This window comes from Xiphophorus couchianus, chromosome 6 (genome assembly GCF_001444195.1).
Source record: "Xiphophorus couchianus chromosome 6, X_couchianus-1.0, whole genome shotgun sequence".
Taxonomy (NCBI): Eukaryota; Metazoa; Chordata; class Actinopteri; order Cyprinodontiformes; family Poeciliidae; genus Xiphophorus; species Xiphophorus couchianus.
This window is the reverse complement of record NC_040233.1, coordinates 4,767,470-4,787,604: the sequence shown is the minus strand read 5'-3', so window position 1 is coordinate 4,787,604 and position 20,135 is coordinate 4,767,470. Positions and strand designations below refer to the sequence as shown.

The 20,135-nt window shown below is 37.1% G+C and overlaps 1 protein-coding gene across 3 annotated transcripts in view; it reads left to right on the top strand.

Annotated features, from left to right (window-relative positions):
* Positions 1-5,380: 5,380 nt before the first annotated feature.
* The window catches only part of LOC114147047 (low-density lipoprotein receptor-related protein 8-like), a 96,615-nt gene continuing 81,860 nt past the window's right edge, over positions 5,381-20,135 (top strand). For all 3 annotated transcript variants that reach the window (XM_028021580.1, XM_028021581.1, XM_028021579.1), the window contains exons 1-2: positions 5,381-5,532; positions 6,185-6,301. In XM_028021580.1, coding sequence (XP_027877381.1) covers positions 5,466-5,532; positions 6,185-6,301 — 184 coding nt within the window. In that variant the 5' untranslated portion in view covers positions 5,381-5,465. The remainder of the gene's footprint in view (positions 5,533-6,184; positions 6,302-20,135) is intronic.

Below are 20,135 nucleotides of genomic sequence, written 5' to 3'. Positions count from 1 at the left end.
CCTGGTGCATGATGGGTTCTGGGGGATACGGTGGCTTCAGGGTCGGCTCTCACCGTAGAACAGATTAAAAAGTAATTACAGGTATCAAATTTTTGCTCAAAATTTCACCACCAAGAACAGCTATTGTTAAAAAGAGCCTTTTCTTTGCATTTGACTTTGAGTCATTTTTCATAACAGCCTGTAGGTTCAGTCTATTACAATAGTTTCTATTATTATCAAGAAAACAAACTAAATTTGAAATTTGTTTTTAATGTAAAATTGTCAAAGGAGTTCCCATTTTAAATTTGGTTTCAAAGACGCTGAGAATCTGTTTGTAAAGTGAAAACAGTTCTAAACAGGTTTGACCAGGTGAGCAGCTGCCTACTTTCTGAAGTGTATTACAATACATCTGTAACTACAGCATCTGTAACTACAGTTGCAAGATAACAGTGTGCTGTAGTCTCACGAGAACAGTTAAGCTAAGCTAGTTAGCTTACCAGGTTGTAAGTTTACCTGTACGCCTGCTAACTTACTGCTAGCTTAACTTACTGCCAGTTTCCATGACTACAGCGTCCTGTTACCAGTAAGCAGTAAACCTACTGCTATCTTTCTCTTAAACTGTTAAGCTAGTGAGCTTACCAGGTTAAGCTAAGTTACTAGTAAGCTAGTTGGTACGTTAACTAGTAAGCTAACCTGAATATTTACAAGCCTCCTATTGATAGACTGAAATAACTTCCCTACTGTCAACCCATTTGAAAAGCTATTTTCATCCCTCTTTATCGTTGTCCGTCTTCCATTTCTTTTTGTTTTCTACCCAGAGCTTTCTTTCCCGCCTTTCCATTTTGAGCTCCCTGTCGACAAAAACATAATTCAAAAGAAAAAAAAGGTAGGAATGATTTTTCTGCCAGCATTTTGGAGCTCCCTCTAATGCAGTGCTGTTTGTTGCATATAGTGCTTGCTTAGTTTTTCCACGCCAGAGGGTTTGATCAACAGGTCTTCAAGCAGTGCAACATTAAATCTAGTAAATACATGGAACCTGGATAAATTCTTAACATAAAATCAAACAGATTTATAGAGTATGAGTTTGGAAAAGTTCTAGCTTAAGGTCGAGAAACACAGCCAACGAATCTGGTCCCAACTTCACAAAAGTACGCTAAAGCTTATACACAAAACACCTCAGACCTTAAGAGAGCTCCTAATGTGACCAAACGCTAGAATTAGAGAGGACTTTTAGTCATCTTGAGACCGTATTAATCAGGGAAGATGGTGAAAACACAGACAGAAAGGAAAGATATTCTCCATAATGGATAGAGCTGTGAAAACATCAGGCACTGCATGTTGATGCTGCGTGGCAATTAATTCAGTTTTGCATAATTTCATCCTCATGAAACACTTTTCTTAATCCAGTCTAGATTGTGTAGTTGATTCATTTCTATTAACTGATTACTGGGGGTGTGTTTGTTGTTGTTTTTGTGCCGTACTTTGTTTCATAAATTATCGAATTGCAGTCAAAACTAGAACTTACTGGTTCACTTCAGCGAGACTCAAGAAGTAAAAACTATCAGGCCATGTTCTATTTTTAGCATAATGTAATTTGTATGGGAGGATATGAGGTGTGAATGTTGCAAATCAATGACTTGATGCAATCTGCTGGGTTTTGTTAGATAGAAAACTCTAAACTGCTTTGAATAATGAACTCCCCTCTGGCATCAATTTTAGCACGAAGTGGTTCTACTGAAGTACTGACTGACGGAGGCTGAATGCAAACACACACACACACACACACACACACCCACAAACCCATGCCCACCCACCCACCAACACACACACACACACCAGTTTTCACAATTCTGTGCATAAAAAAATTATATCTCTTTTTTTCTCTTCAGTTATTTGCAACTTTGTGTTGCCTGTCACAAAATCCTGATATAATACTTTTGAATTTCATGAAAGTTACAAGGAAAAAAAAAAAAAATAATGTTCTCACCACACTTTCTGGAATTTAGCAAATAGAAATCATTTTGATCATTCTAACTAAGCTAAAACTAGAAAGGTTTGGTCTGATTTAACTTTAGATGGTAAGAAAAAAATGTGTTTGTCTTTTTATTAAGTGTATGTAAATTTCTGGTTTCAACCGTAGAGTCCAGTAAAACAAACACATGGTTAACTGTTTAAGCTACTGACAAGACAGCAGTCGACCAATTGTTTAGAGCCACAAATGTTACCTGAGTTTTTGTTTAGTTTAGTTTTTTTTAAGACAATTTCAAATTTTTGAGGAATATTTCTTGTTTTCTTTAAAGAAAAAACACGATATTTATATTTTTTTGGTTTAAGAAAACCAAAAATTTAAAAATATTTGCAATAAAAAAAAGATAGGATGCAGATACTTTCTTCTGTGAATATTTGTGAAAAGTTGCATAAAAAACTTGGTTTCCAAGCTATTGAAGACAACAATTTTATATTTTAGCAAATGTAAAACCTGCATGTTTTTATTGTACTTATGTAAATACAATATTACACAAGACAAAATCAGAGGTAAAAACAGGTTTACGCAGTTTCCCTCATTTAGGTGTTTGATCAAAAATGGTATTCATGTTTTTAGCGACCATCCTAATATGAACAACCAAGGATCCAGGAGACTTAATATTGTTATGACTGCCTGTGGCGAATATTAGCACATCACGTTACTATGATTTAAGTGAGGATATCTCTGCCAAGCAGTGGTGTAAAGCAGTGACTTAAGTAAATTAGACAGACTTCAGGGACAGGTTGAGTAAATCTTTCTCTTCATCATCGGCGTAACACTGATAGGACACACACCTGAAGCATCTCCTGGTGTGTTTACCACACACACAATAGGTTGGATTAAGTTATCCTCCAGCTTATGACGATTTGAAATGATTATATTGTCTGTCAGCGATGGATGTAGACTGATTAAAAAAAAAAAAAAGCAGCTCTGGAAGTGAACTTCTCTTATCGCCACGAGATAAATGTACAGCTGTTGGTTTAGGAAGACAGTTTATCTGTTGTTTAGTTAATAAAAGAGATACATGGGGTCTTTTTTTCTCAGGAGCAGCTTTCATTCCTAACCCCTAACCCCTAACAATTCACCTTAACTTTTTCATAATTTGCATGTAGATGAGCTTTATCACATTATCCCTTGAGGCCGAGTGCTGATAATTGGGCAGAAGAGTTTCCAGAGAGAGACGGCAGAGTGAGCTGCTGGTTGGGTTTATAAATGAGTCCTTAAACGGTGTCTCTACTGTACCTCTAATACCAGCCTGTCATGCTCTAAATATGTTTACACTCACTCTCTGGGTGGAAGACAGCTGGTAATTCTCTCATTCGTGACGTGAAATAAATTACAAAGCTGACCTCTTTAGATCAGCGAACGACTGCAGAGATGTTTTGTTTTGTTAAAAAAAAAAGATATTTGCTGACAATGTGGTGCATTTATTGATGTCAACGGTGGGAGGTTGTGAACCAGATTAGATTCATTTTACTCTGGAATCTGTGAAACAAACTGGAAAACAATCATATTCTAGGTTTTTACTCCCTGTATTTGTCTTCCAAATACAAGTCAGCCACAAATAGATCACTTAGGAAAGAAAAAAGTCTAGCCACATATAGTTTTATTGGGGCTTTGCTTTTTGTCAGTGTGGTAGATTAAGTTATATAAAGTTATTACTATTTTTGAAACCTGGAAAAAGCTAAATTGAACAAAAAATAATGCAATAAGTAAACTTTGAGGTTCCCAAAGGCACTTGAATTTCAGCATGCACCACAAGTACATCTAAAAGATGTACCTGCATACTTATAAAACCCTCAAAAAGTGTAAGAATTTTCAAAAACGAAAACTCATATTTTACAGATTAATTACACAAGATGAAATATTTCAAACTTTTATATACTGTAATTTTGATTAACATGGCCTAGAGAGGCAATGTTATGTAAAATCAACTTTTTTTGAGCTTTACATCATGTTATCATGTTATTCCCTCATCAAAAACACAGCTGGAGTGTTGCCTTGATTCTTTCACGCATGTTTGAGAAATCCTTCAACCTCCTGTGGCAACAGATACTGGACTTCTCTCCTGGGACGGGTGTATGAACGACATCCAAAGCATCAATCTTAACCTATATTCTACAAATATATGGATCCGTTGCTGCCTTTTGTGACTCAATTCCTCATGAACTCTCTTGGATGTGAAAATGATCAGAGAATGAAAACGTGAGAATGCACATTTTAAATCTGAGTTGCAATTTTGGGAGAGTAATTCTATTTATTGGACAGATTTGTGATCTGTAAACTATGGCAGTGTATTTTTTTAAAACAATTTAGAGATACAGTAACCCCAAAAACTAAGCTCCTCTCTTTGGTCAAGCTCTTGTCTTGTCAGTAACAAGAATTTCACACCTTGGGGACCAAAGATTTCCAGTCCTGCAGTGTTGGAGACAGGGCTTAAAGTATTAAAAATGCAGACTGAGAAGAAACGATATGAATCAAAGTTACAGAACAAGTGAACTGCAAAGTCAGGGAATCCAAGAAACTGACCAATTGCAGTCAAAATGCTGTACAGTCCGACCTCAGACAGACAGAAATGACTATGAAAATAGATAAATGGAGGGAAACAGAGCAGAGATCAGAACTAGTTTGGTTTAAATGACCAAATATGATTTATATATTCAAACACAATCATTACTAACAGCGATGTTTATCACAGTTGAATTTTGTCTCATGAGCAGGAAGATGTCCCCCGCCCTCACCAATTATTATTGTTTGAGCAACAAACGAGATTCATGCAAACATATGTCAAAACTGCTATTCTCACTAAGCATTAGGCTGAAACCACATGTATTAAAAAAAAAAGTATAAATAAACTTTTAAAATGCATTCCAACAACAAGCCAGGTAGACTGTTTCTCGACAACACAACTAATGTGTACCATTTCTTTCAGAAAAACTTCTTGAGTAAGGAAGTTCAGTTAGCTAACTAGCATTCATGCTGTCACAAACTGGTTAAACGTCTTCTCTGACACAGAAACTTCTTTTAGTCATAAATCTTAACATTTACTGAGTTGATTTATTAATTCATTAAACAACCTGGATAAACACATCCTCCAAACTGACATTCTTACACTTGCTTATTTTCCTGGCTTCTAACATATCGATTAAAGACCCCACTATGAAGATAATCAATGCCATTCACTTCACCTGTCAAGAATCATAAAGCTATGCCTACTCAGTGTATAATTTAAACGTTAATATATATATATTTTTTAAATACTGCAATTCTGAAACCTTGAGGAAAATAATCTGGCGCCCCGCCCCACGCGCTTTCGTCTCCACCAGACCAGCCAATGGGGTGGAGGCAGGAGTGAGTGGGTGTTTCGCAGCGGACAGTCTGGCAACGGCAGCGCCACAACAAGAGCGGCTTTCAGGCTTTGTTTCGTGGATGTGAATGAGCTCGGTCACCTCCTCCAGATATGTGGTCGGATACATGGATATTGTTTCTTTTCCATTTGTTCATCCTCAGCCTGCCTTACCTGAAAGGTAAGTAAAATGCGTTGTATTTAAACATAGTGGTAGTTTTCTCCCCCCTCGTGCGCGTGAGTGATGTTCAGTGTGAACGGTGGCGCGTGTGGCTTAATTGGGGGCGTCCGTGGTACTCAGGGCGCGCGTGCCTGTCATAGCTTAAGGGGAAAACAGAAAAATATGCTCGTTATTAATAAGCGTTTGATACGGGTTGGCTCTTTTATGACTGGGTTGGCTTGTTTCGCCGCTTTCATGTGTTCAGGACGCGGCAAGCTGCGTCCCAGTCATGTGTTTCCCGGCTGTAGTATCCCCAATAACCCCACCGCATTAGAGGTAGTATCAGCCTCGGTGTAGTAGTCCAGACTGAATGAACCTGCTTAGAACTGTGTGAAGCAGAGGGCCTTCTCTGCTTTCTCCCTCCGCCCTAAAAGTCATAAATATCCCGAGAAAGCAGAGCAGTAATGTGGAAAACGGAGACAATGACGCTTGTAGCGCATCTTCCAGTTGACCCAAGTGAAGTCTGCATATCAATTAGGTATTCATTTGCAAATGACAGCCGAACTACCGGCTACACTTATCCATAAACATATTGTTGCGGTGATCATCCCTCTGGACCCTGATATCCTCTCTCGTTTGTTTTTTCTTCTTCTTCTTCTTCTTCTTCTTCCAGCCACTGATGAGTGTGAGGATGGACAATTTCAGTGCAACAACAAAAGGTGTATACCGACCATCTGGAGGTGCGACGACGATGACGACTGCTCCGATAACAGCGACGAAGAAAACTGCCGTAAGTGATCCAGTTACAGCGAGGATTAGCACATTGTGCGTGTTAATGTGAGAAATGTTCTCCTTATACAGAATAACGAGTCGGGGCAATTCAGGGCAAGTAATACATCATTTACCCTCCATTTATTTCTAGTTATTAGCTATAATGAATAGTTAAAGTATTCACTCCACTTTTACGTTTTTTTCACATTCGGTTACTTTACAATCTATAAACGTCCATGTATTTTCTGGAGATTTTACATTGTTGACCTACACAAAGTTGCGAGGAAGTGTCAAGTGGAATCAAAAGGATGGTACATATTTTAACAGGGAAATCTGAAAAGTGTGGCGTACCTTTTACTTAAACTTTAAATAAAACATGCTGAGGTTTGAGTTTGTAATGCAAAAAAAGGAAAGAAAGCGGAAAAGTTTAAGGGGTGTGAATACCTTTGTGCTTAATGCTTACTTTTGAGTATGGTTGTTTGATAAGCAACATTTTTACAGCAGATATTTGTCAGTCCAACAAATGATGATTAACAATAAAGCAGCGCAGGAGATGTAGTTATGTAGTTGCGATAAATGATAATATTGTTTTGAGACCGTTTTCAAGAAACCTAATGGTAATGACATAATAAAAGAACATATTCTCAAAGACACTTAAAATTCTAACAGACATTTTACAATAGAACTGGAAGTTATTTTAAATATCCAAAATAAATAAAAAAAACAACAGAAACAAAAAATAAAATGAATTATTTAGTCTCTGAAAACAAAATTGTTCTTCAAAATATGGCAAGTTGACACCATCAGACTGAAGACTTTTGTCATCCAGTTTTTGGTAGAAAGAGAAAATAAAAAGATGAATCAGGCAAATCAAAATGATTGAGCTTGTTGCAATTTATTATGCAATTAATAAATTTTTTTGTTTTTGCTTATTGCAACAGGCCTGGTAGAACAATGTAAACGTAAACAGACTGATTTGCCAATTTAGAGGAAAAAAGTGCAGAAAGTGAGGAATTAGTTGCCAGAAAAATACAAACTCGCTTATTTGGGGATTAATTTGTCTATAAATTGGATGAAAGAGGTAAACGGCGTAACCAAAGTGGTTTGCTGCTTGTGCAGTTCCAGCAAAGGACTCGAACACGACAAACCTGCATGAGCGTTACGTGTTCATTATGCTACAAGCTATAAAAAATACTTTTCACAAGGCAGAAGTAGAATAAAATATGAAAAGGACAGGAGGAAGAAAAATGCATAAAAAACGTTTCCCATCGATGTCACAAATGACAGGAAAATATACGAACCAGCCATAAACACACATTAGGAACTCGTCTTCTGTAACTTAACGTATTTTTCTGTTTTCTGCGTCTTTTGGCTTCAATAAAGAGGATTTATTACCGTCATTAAGAGAGTCCCTCATAGGCCAAAAGAAAAAAAAAAAAACAACGCTCTAGAAAAATCTCCCAAACAGCTGGTGAAGGGCTGTTTGGTTTGGTTGAGGGTTGATGAGTTTATCAAATCACCCAAACTTATGTTTGGCTAAAATAAATGTACTAAACATAAAAGGTGAGCTTGTATTGTCACCTAAACCTGCTTATTTATTCCAACTGTCTCGGTCTAAAAATGTCTCCATGTGGTTTTTATCTTTCTTGGAACATTTACAGATGCAACAATTGCTTTGAGCAGCTAAACAGAACTAACTCCCTTTCACCTGCTGTAAATTTTTGTTTTGGTTGCATCACTCTTGATAAATCAAGGTCTTTCTAGTCGCTTTATTTATTTATTTATTTATTTTTTATCTCTAATACAAATATATTTCAGAGGGGCATAAAGGCTGACATAAATTGCAGAGAGAGATGTCAGTGAAAATAGATTTGGTGTGAGAGCACGTGTTCACCCCAGGCTCAGCGTGCCGGCTGATTTCATTCCTTTTCTCAGAACCAGGGTTGATTGAGTGGAACCGTTCTCCAATCATCTTCAAACAGAAAAAAAGCGGTCCAGGTGAGAGACGGATTGCTTTCCGCTTCATGTCCGATGCACGGAGCTTTCCTTGCATCCCACATGTGTTGTGCTGTGTTGTGCGTGAATGTTTCTCTGTTTCGACTGTGTGCCAGTGGCCTACATTTGGAAAGAATATTTGCGTTGATACCCGTGCCAAAGAGCTGCGTGTTTGCAGCTCAGCTGCCTTCTTTTGTGTCTGGGTTAATTGTGGCTTGGGAGGAATTTTTCTTTATGCCCCCCCTGCCTTCTTCTGTGACCGTATATGCACTATACGCTCTCTTTTTCTTGTTATCTCTGCCTCTCCCTTTAAAAAACAACAACAAAAAAACCTCCCACTCACTCAGACCTGTCGTAATGTGGTGCATCCAATCACACTACTGCTCCAGGTGTTGCTGTTGGATTCCTGTATCTGTCCTCAGACATGCAAGTGAAATCAGGACGTTACTGAACCTCTTTGCTTGTAAAGCATTCGTCTGTCTCTCCTTCTCACCCACTAATACTAAACCAAAGGCTGATCTTTGCGTTTATGCTTTACACCGTTGGAAAATTGCTTCAATCCTTTATATGCTGATGCCATCAGGAGGAGATTTTGACACATTTGACGTTTTGAGTGAAGATGCTTCTGAAAGCCTTTGAAAGCTGCGACAAGTCACGCCAATGTCCGATAATTGTTACCGTCTAGCCTCACTCTGTTGCAGTGGAGTCTGGCCTTCACGCTGCGTCCGTTTCCTCTCCGTGTGTGGGTAGCAGTGTCCGTGTGGGAAGGTGCATTCAGAGGATGGTTTGTCAAAGGAAAGAACAATTTTTCTCTGAATTGGTGTCCTTGAGGAGTTTAATCACCAACAGAAAGAGGATAGGACTTTTTACTCTTTCCTGTTGCAGGTTTTAATTCACACTGCAATTGACGTGATGCTTCAAGTACAGGAGACTAATCAGTGAGCTGCTTGGGAGAGTAAACCTCACCTTTAACTTAGAGTTTGTATTTTAAATACAAAGGCAACCAGAGAACAGCTGTCAGATGTTGAGCCGGACTTTCTTTTGATGCCTGACCTCCGAGTCTCCCGTCTGGAGCTTTGGCACCTGTCAATAACAAATCCTTTATATGCTGACAAAAGTTTCAAGGTAGATCTTCCACAGAATGGATTTGTTTGTGCAGCACATGCATAATTGGATTGAGATCCAAAAAGTTTTAAAGCAGAGGAAACAAATCAATCTAATTTAGGGCTTTATTGATTCATTGATTGACTCAAATGACTCGATTCCAAAAATAAAAAAAAACAGTAAAAAGAAATTAATTCCTCTCGCAAATGCCTTTTTTTTTCAATACTTAATTTAAATTAGAAACACAAACTGTTTCAGGGAGAATTATTGTGGCTATACAACATGTTTTTATTTACATTTTTGGAAAAAGTTTGGGGCTATAATCACAGCTAACAAAAACTAGCATGCCCTTCAGTCCTGGGATGATGTACACAACAAAGTGAGTCCCGCAGCTTTGAGTGCACATCTTTAGGCTTTCATTTGTAATTTTTAAAATGAAATTAGGCCTAAGATTAGGGCTGAAATAATTAATCAGATTAATTGTGGTGAATCAATTAGTGAAGTAATCGTCAACTAACTTTGTAATCGATTAATTGCTAACTGGAGTACACATGAAAAAAGGCCATAGTCAGAAAAAACATACTCAAAGCAGTAATTACGCCAAAGCTGTGGAAACAATTATAGGTTTTGTATTTAAGATATAAAACCTGTAATCTATCTAAAACTCCTCATATGACAGTTTTAGCTTCACCTGGTTCCATTCTGTAAAAAAAGCAACAAAATCTTTTATTAAACACATTTTGCTATCCAATTATAGCAATACTATTATTATTATTATTATCAGTTAATCAAAAAAATAATCAACAGATCTTTTTTGAGCTGCTCTACTCTGATCCGTTTTGATGCTAAGTCAAGCAGAAAGGGCTGAGCTTTTCATGTTCTAAGTATTTTTTTTAGCTGCAGATGCATCCTTTGCTACAAATGATCAAACATTTGCAATGTTGTTGCATTTTAGACAATAAAATGTTTATTTTCTTAATAAATTGCATTATTTGTCTATTTGAATCTTTTTGCTTTATTTCTAATATTGTCTAAAGAAAGGCTTAAATGAAAAATCTGCAATGTGTCAATTTTCTTATCCGATTAATAGTTATAACAATCGATTAATCAATAACTAAAATAATCGTTAGCTGCAGCCCCACTCAATATGCTGGCACCCACTTATAAAGGAAGTTGTAGCGTTGGCGCAATGTCTCCATGCTTGCATGGGTTTTCTCTGGGTACTCCGGCTTCTCCACATTGTCCGGAAATATCCAGTTAGGTTAACTGGCCACTCTGAATTGCCCCCAGGTGTGTATGAACAGCTATTTGTCCTGTTTGTGTCTGTGATGGATTGTGAACTGGTCTAGGCAACCACTGTTGCCCTCAGGCAGGTCAAGCAGTTCCAGGTCTCTGTCTCTCTATGTTGGAGGCTCCAGCACATTATTCATGATGCACACAGAGAATAAATGACTGAACTGTCAGTCAGCAGTGGGCTGGGATGTGTGTGAGCCTGTGAGTGCTTGGCTCTGAATGACGGCACGTATAGTGGAAAATGACTCTTGATGTAGATTTAATTATGTAGTTGGAAAATCCCGATTTTCAGATCAAACTGTTAGATCAACAGAAGGTGACTATGTAAAGTGTATTTAATTATTGAAACACAGTCCATTTCTTATGTTTTTTTTTCCTTTTACTATTTAACATTCTTTGTTTGACCTCTTCAAGTCCAACAACTCAACATGTACTTATCATTTCCTAGTCACTAACAGGTGTCATTGTAATGTTGTAATCTGGTTTTTACACGCGGTCAAAAATGTGCATAAAAGTGGTTGAATGTACCGTAGAATGTGAAGGAATCTTCTGTAAAGACTTTTAAAAGTTGTTTTTTACGTATTTTCTACATAAAGAATACGTAGAAAATTCCGCGTATATTGTACGACATAGAAGCCTTGGTCTTGGGAAGAAGGCGCGGAAGCTGGTGTGTTGAACGGGTGACATTACAGCAGCTATCTGGACATGGTTTGGATTTAAGAGTTGGAGTAGCTTTTTGGCACATAAAATAAATCTGAACTTTTTTTTCTGAAAACAATTCTGTGAGGTAGTAGTAGTTAATTGAGACTTGCGTTGCTTTTAAATAATGAAAATGTTTGCAAAAGTACCAGGGGATACACTGTAAAAAATACGGACATTTTCTGTTTTTAAATGACAGAAATATTTACGAATTTAACAGGAGATGTACTGTAAAAATACTGAACATTTCAGTTTTGGACTAACAGAAATGTGAGTAAACTTACCATGACTAATATTTAAATTATTGTAAAAATCAATGTCAGAGTTGACAGAAATGTTTTAACATACATTTTTCTTAAAGTGCACCTTATCTGTTTCCATTTGTCATATTATTACTGGTGTAGTAAAACAAACCACTGTTTTTGTTTGTCATATATTAATCATTTCTGTATATTTCTATTACTGTTTGAATTGCAGAGTGGATAGCATCACTGTTTTGTCTACTGTATTCTCAGCCTTTCATTGTACAGCGCTACACCAAAGTACGCTATCCAATGACTAAACGTGCTCAACAGACTGTGGCTGTTAAATATGCTGACAGGAAGAAACCTGTGCCATAGCTGGTTATTTTCCGCTCCAGTGTCACTTAATTTCTGACCTGACTGTAGCTGCTGGTAGCTGAACAAATGTTAAGCTTCTGAAACACTGATATTCTTTATTCTGTTATTGTTCAGTAGATAGACAACAATTCTTTATTATCCTTTAGCTTTTCTGTTGACCTCTCACCCCAACAGTATTACCGTGAGTGTGCTATCTTATCTCTTCATCCACCCCACCATCCCCCATCATTTGATCTGTATTCCCTGCTGACCACTCGCTCCTGTATGCTCACATACAGTCACACATGTATAATTGGACGCTATCATTAACCACGTTTGTGATCAACTTTAATATTTTTGAAGTTATCGAATCCAGCCCCTTAACTCTCCCATATTATTTCAGATTGTAGCAACAAACCACAACATATTTTTGTTGGATTTTATCTGACAGAGCAGCTCAATGTAATGCTTAGCTAGGGAGGAAAAAATCTACATGGGATAGAAAATGGGGGTAAAAAAAATCCAAAAAGTACAGCATACATCTGTATTCAGTACTCTTAATTATGACTCATCATCATCGATAAAAGAAAACATAAAAATAAAATGACAAAGCTAAATGTATTAATAAGCAAGTAATAAATTAAAAACTTAATTCAGAACAGAATAAGACAATGTATTATTTACAATAATATCTTATTATAAATTACATAATCTGCCAGTGAAACTTCTTAAAATCAATGTTAAGGAAGTTTTAACTTAAAACAAACTTCCATATCTTGCTGAATGGTTACTTCTAAGTTAGTTTTGTCTAATTTTAAGTGTAATAAGAAACTAGAAACTACACCAGAGATACTTGGTAAGAGTTTCTGTTTTCGCAGTGAAGAAGATAATGGCGTTGTTTTGTTCTTGCAGCTCTGGGAAGGAGAACAAATTTCTCTGTTCTTGCAGAGTATGCAAAGATCTTTGTGTCTGTCTTCCAAACTTTCTACAGATGCAAAGCTGGCCTCGCTCACCTTCTGAGCCTGACAGCTGAGAAAGCAACAAAAGACTTCTCCCCTTGGACTCCTGAAGTCAGATTAGTACCAACGATGACATAGAGACACAGTTTAATCCTCCTCATGACGATGATAGAAGAATATCGCCCACCTTTCATTTTTTCCCTGTCTTACCTTTGAGTCTTACCTTCAAAGCATAGCCTGTCTTTCTTTTCATGCTTGGATGTGATAATGATCTTTATCATCCACTTTGATAAATTGAGCATCTCTACCTGAAGGAAGGCATTCCACATCACAAAGTCTTTGCTGTGCTTTCCTCCGGGATGCAGAGTTAACGCAAAACTGTGTGCCTTTCTTCTTGTTTGCTTTTTTAAATAGATTTACACAACTACTTAATCTGCAGGCTCATTTTTCAAACACCATACATTCATCTAGACATCCAGTAGAAACGTTTTATTTCTGAATGGCAGAGATTCTTAGTGTATTTGTCCACCTTTGCAGCACTAGTACAAGGTGAATTGATACATTTGAGGCTCTATAAATATAAAAGTATCTTTGGAAATTTTTTTTAGAGTTTGTTTATTCCGGCTGTTCCTGAAAGCAGTTGTTACACACAAAATCTGACCGAGTAATTTCGGTCTAGTTTCTAGTGCAAATATCTTAGTACACCAGAATGCACTAATTGTTGTGTCCACTTGCTTTTCTTAAATGTTGCAGCATTAATATAATCTTATCTGCATGAGTGTCTGTGTGACCGTTTGTTTCCCCAGTGGCTGGCCGTACTACACCGCTGGTCAGTGTTTGTACGTCTCAAAGCCTGCTTGCTCTAAGTGATCATTAAGAAGTCTGCCGCTCCAATTGAGCTATTATCTCAGATTAGTGTGTGAGACACACAAACTTACATGGAGTGAGAGGGATTAATGTGTCGGGCGAAAAGCATCACTCAGCCTTAGTCTCTCGTCCACATCTGCCATGTATTATCCTCTTCTGCACTTGAGGTTTTACTCCTTAGCACCAACAAAGGGGGGAGAAAAATAGTTGCATTCCCAAGGATAAAAAGCAGAGAGTTTTCCCAAGACGGACTCGGCAGAGCCTCATGTAACATTTAAAGTGCTGTTTCTGTTTAGATGAAAAGCGGACATAATGTTGAAGTTTCAAAAGAGCAGTTTGGAGCTGCTCTTGTTTCTATTCTGCATAATCTCTTCTGAGCTTTCATGTCTGGGTTCGGACTTCAACCATGTTATAAAGAATTTAATTGCTATTTTAAAAAAAAGTTTTATATCATATTCAAGCATCACAAAAAAATTCTAGGCTGATCAGTCTTGGTTTCCTTAAAGGTCACAGTTGTGAGATTACAATTTTAACACCTCGGCCCGCCTCTGAAAGCATTTAGTGCTGTTAATACCAAGTGTCAGATGACTGATGATTGGATAAAATGTTTTAAAAGATTTTTAAGCTTGAGTGTTGAACTGTTTAGTTATAATTTTGGGGCTAATTTCTGAACTGTAAGGACAAAATCTAATATAAGAAGATAAAATAACAAGATTCATAAAAACTGTTCCCAGCTCTGTTGTTGTAGTCATAATTTTTTTACATTAATAGCAGAGCATCGTGTCACGAGTGGTTGAATTTAAAACGGACAAAATGATATTGGTGTTGACCTTTCAAACTGGCTTCTTTTTTGTTATGGAAAATATTTCTTGTACAGCAGTTGCTATGTGTATTTCCTGAAAAAATTAGACATGTTGCTTTATTTTAGGAATTAAAGGCAGCCAGCATTTTAAAACTTTGCTGTTGTCTGTTTAGGTTTTCTGTTATCTCTTTGAAGTCTTGCTTTCTCTTACCATTATGCAGCCTCAAGGAACTGCAGACATGTCTCTCTATGAGTTGTAGAAAACTGCTTCCTGGTACCACTTTTGTTTTTAATGTGGATTTGTCTTTAATGTCTGCTTTTTCATTTTCCTCTGGCTACCGGTCAACACCAGTCGATTTAATGATGCATATTTATTTGAATATGTTACATGATAAAAATTTTCCAGCACACAGTATAGTTTGTGATTCAGACGCAGAGTTTTCTGCCAGGAAACTTGCTAAGCCCAGTGCTAGGGGCAAGAGGGCAATCATTCAAAGGGCCACTGTGTTTTTGAGTTAAAAAATGTTTAAAGTTGACAGGAAATTTGAAAATATGTGTTTATCGGAACACATTGATAACAATACCTAAACACTAACTATAATAAAGACAAACATAAAGAAAACCACAATTGAAATAATCTTTAAAAGAATATTTTTGTTCTTTTTTCTGTGACTTTATTCGCTGAAGTTGTTGTATAGATTGGACAGGAAGTGGTTATGGAGTTCTGGTGATTAAAAAAAAAGACTCTTATTCTCAGTTTCTACAACTTTGTTGCCATTTTGCTTCCAGCTGTTCCACCAGCAGAGACTTTGCTATTTCTGTTGCTGTTGTATAAAGAAAAACTGCAATAAACAAACAATACTTGTTGTTTGTGTATACAACAAGGTATAAGTAAAGCCTGGTGGCCCGCCAGGCTTATAATACACTGAGGGAAACCCTGCTAATGTGATCCCAGGTTAAGACGCTTGCTGTTTATATAAGATTAACTATTTGGAATGAGAACTCTGTATTTATATCCACAAGCCAGTTTGTTTCATCAGAAATTTGTAATAAAGAGGAAAAAAAAGTAAAGAACCACATGAAAAGCTGTTGACACCACTTATAAAAGTCGTAGCCCTAAAGAACTTGTGACTCATTTTAAAAGAAAGTGCCGGCTGATGTGACTCAACAGGCCAGCTTGTGAATCATTGCCGACAGTTCCAGGGATGCTGGCTTCAGCCCAGAGTGACTGTGTGTGTCCCACTTTATTTTGATGTCTTGCTTTTTGGTCGAGGGCACACACTCATCCCACAACTACACATGGCGTTATTCCTGGTCTCGAGATAAGCTGGAGTAACAGGGAGCAGCACCATGTTAGTGGACTGGAATGATGAACCAATGGCTCATCATAAAACACAGACCTCAGTCTTTGTTTTATGGATGATTCATTGTAGCTGGATGACTTAACGAGTGTCACCTTAGCTCACTTACCTCCACTTGTCCGGCTACAGCGTGACTCATTACAGTGCCACCATTACGGTATGGAAACTTTGCGTGCGTGCCGCCAGTGCCATCAGATCAGTCCATATGCCCACAGGTCTGCACCATTAGTATAACTAGGAAACTATTGACCCTGACTGGGAATGAACTGCAGATGACCCAGTTATTAACAAGCAGATCTGCTCAGCTTGGCATGTCAAACTCTTCACTGCGCACCCAGACTTTGATCATCTTCTTGTCCTGTAGCTATTCCCCTGCAGAAAAGAGCAGATAATCACTATCATCAATAAGAGTCTCATCCTAAAATGCATTTGGTCTGTTGTTTTTGTCTCTTGATCTATGCTACCCAGAAAGCTGTTAATCAGTCATCATTCAGCATAATGATGCATCCAGCTCAGGAAACGTCAAGAGGCTCGAGAATTGGTTCACAAGATCATGACAAGATGATGAATGTTTTTGGAAAAACTAAAAATCACATAATGACGACTCAGTAATCAGTGCTAATGCTAAATAGTTCAGTCTATGTAATTTCTCTGCTTGCTGCATTCTGTGACAGTCCTAAAGTAATTTTAAAAAAGCATTGAAAAAATCTTTGTGTGTTTTCACAGCTTGACTTTGTCCAGGGTGATTTTCGGGTTTGATTATTTGATTCCAGTTGGATTATTGTTCTGTGTTGCTTAGTTTCTATTTGATTAGATCAGCCTCATTTGTGTTTTACTTTAGTTCAATCCTTTCTTAGTTACTCCAGTTTAATTATATTCCTTGTGCCTAGTTGTTTGTTACAGGTAGATTAATTTTCTCTCTCTTTCCTGTCACACCTGCAGTCAATCAGTCCCAGTCTATTGTTCCAGCATTCTCTCTCCCAGTATTTAAACACCTCTCCTCGCTTTCCTCATTATGTTCCTCCTTGTCCCCAGATCCCTTTTTCTGTTCCTGTTTTTTCGCTCCTCCTTTCTGTTTTGTAAGTTACTGTTTTAACATCCTTTTTCATTAAAATGTCACTACCTACTCTGCTTAAACCTCAAGAAATCATAGCAGGTTTAAGGGTTCAAAAATTTCTTTAAAAAAAAATCTCTGTTCAATGTAAAATTTTTTGTTCAGTGTTTAGTTTTCGAGAGAGAGGAGATCAAAGGCAGACTCGTTAAAAAAACAACAAAAAAACAAAACATGTAGCTCTTTAATTTAACCCAGTAGGAAATGCTGAAGCAGATGCTCTCCTAATTGTTGCTACCAGCTAAGGAACCAGTTCCAGGATTCTCACAGAGCTTTAACTCTGTGTCTTTTTCTCCAGTAGCTTCCTACAATGTTGTGACTCAGTTGATTTAAAAGTGGTGTGCTTCTCCAACACTTCTTCTAGCGAATGCTGTTGGTCAACCTTACAAGGGGTGTTTTAGTCGACTTTGTCAACACAACAGAACAATTCCAATTTAAAATAAGAAAATCAAACATATCTGCAGCAGGATGCCATTCTTAAAACCTTCACTTTTATAGATGGAGCCCATAATAATTCTTTACCAGAGGTAGAGCCACCTGATTGCAGCACCCTGGTAGTTTGACAAAAAATATTGGAACGTTTTAATGTTGCGAGATCTCATTTCAGTGTTGGACTGAAGTGGTTCATCAGACTTCATCTGCTAGGTTTGAATGAAATGAAACCAACAGCACCAGCTCCTTCTTAACCTGTATTGACGGCCAACAAGAATGCGCCTTTAACTTTAATACTGAGCAATCGTTTTTGTAAAAAGCCTTAAAGTTAAGGACTGCAGGTGGGAACTAATAAATATGTTCTTTATGAAAAAAGCATTAAACTGTTTGTTCTCTCTGTAAGGTTTTGCGAAGAAAAATATGACACATTTTGACTATAATGCAATATAAATGACTAAAAGATTCAATTAGGTCTCTGTTCACTACAGAGAAGTTACCGGGAAGCTCCACAGTTCACAGCAGGCTGTGTTTGACATCAAAGTGTGGATTTTTCATCAACACACTTAAACACGTGTGCATTTTGACGCTAAGATAACAACAGCTTAAATTGAATTCTTTAAGATACTCTAGTTTTTATCAACAGCCATCCAAGATGTGTTTTCGGTAGACCTGATGGAACTGTCTATGATTTTTTGCACCTCCTTTAACATCTCTGTAAACATGAGGAAGCAGACAAGTTGAAGAATAGGAAAGGTGAAAAGCAGTTTTTGTCTTAGGTGAAGAAATGTAGGTGGTGGAGAATATTCACCTGGACATCAAACTAAACTAGATGCATAACTGTGGGGAAGATGAAATTAAAGGACAATGCACAGTTTATTTCAACTTTAAAATGAAATAAACAAACACTGGCAGAAAACCAGATGGGAATGATATCTGTTAAGACTGGCAAAGAGTATGTTGTTGAATTTTGTATCATAAGTTCTGTCTTTAGTTTTGAGCATTTAGAATATAGTTTAGAACCAAAACCTGTAATTAATATGTATATTTGAATTGTTTAGATTACTTTGGTAACTTTTAGACCCTCCCATTAAAATTGAAACATCAAATTAAGTCAACTTCCATTGTCATTTAAGTTGTAAGAGACTTAGTTACTGTTTTGTCCATATTTTTGCAAGAAATTAACATTTTTCTTTCAAACAATCAAGTCGGAAGCACGTTCAAGAGCCAAACCACCAGTTGCCTCTCACGGCCTTTCTTGGAAAAGTTTGGTCCTGGAGATGAGAAGGTTGTGACAGAGTAGGTTAGAGGGTTTGTAGCAGAAGCTTTCAACAATGAACAGAGAAAAACATGGTAGAAGGCTCTGTCTGTATTAAACATTCATGTGTGTATTAGAAAGTTTTGGCCTGGAAGATGATTCTTCCCTAAGACTGGAGGATGTAAAGCATCTGTTCTCCAGTCGGGATGATCTCATAACCTACAGCTTCAAGAAATGATGCTGGAATTGACTGATTTCTCATTTATTTTGAAAAGGAAAATAAAATAATGATTAATAGCATGAAGCCTTCCTCTAAAAGGCAACCCAGTCATAAACAAAGTCCAGACCAAGCAAAACCTTTCTGGCTGCTTTTGATTTGATGTTTGACCTGCAGATTAAAATGCATACATTTATTCATATGAATCTTGTTCTATGTATCAATTTAATGCTGCAAATATTCACCACATATATTATATATTATATATTTGGCCAACGTGAAGGACTTCCACTGTCCTTCATTCCCACACCTGATGGAAATCTTAGTGATTGAGGATGATGCTGGGAGCATCTTAATGATGCGGGAAAAGTACAATCAACCACACAAGTTGCTGTTTAGATGATTTACCTGCTTCCATTTTAAATCTTTTGTCACATCATACCAGTGTTTATGGTAGTAGGTTGAAAATACTATTAAGTGTTCTCAGAGTAAAAACAGAATTGAGTAAAACTAACTTTTTTATCACTTCCTCCATGTTTTTAAGGGTTTTTCTTAACTGTTGTGAACAAAACTTGTAATTGTAAAACTGTGGATTAATTGTGTTGGATTTTAGTTGCTATCATTTTAGATATTTGTCTTTATTTGTGGTAACTTCTGTAATTGCTTTGTTTTTGTCTATTCCTTTTCTAAATTGTTGAAATTTGACCCAATACTTTGAAGCATATCAGAGGATCCATAATCCGTATTTGTTTTCATCACAAACATTTATTTAGTTAAGAAAAACAATCACCGGTGAGTTATCTGTTGCATTCTCAGTAAAATTGTTGGTTGGAAAAAACCGTCCATCAATTTCAAAGGTGTTATCCACAATGGCAATCAAATACTGGAACAGAGAAACGGCCTCAGTGCCTGGCAGAGGTACGGCTGGATGAGTGACAGGTGTGCTGATTAACTGAGCCAAGCTGGAAACTAGGACTACTGAGGGAATCTAATGAGAGGGATCTGAAAAGGCAAAATAAACAACACGCGTGTTGGGAATGTTAAACATTTATAAATGATGTGCGTTTCAACATAGAAACTGGGGATAATGTTGAATTATTCAGTTTCAGTTGAATTCAGTTTATATATACAGCGCCTGTTCACAATGTTGACTTGTTTT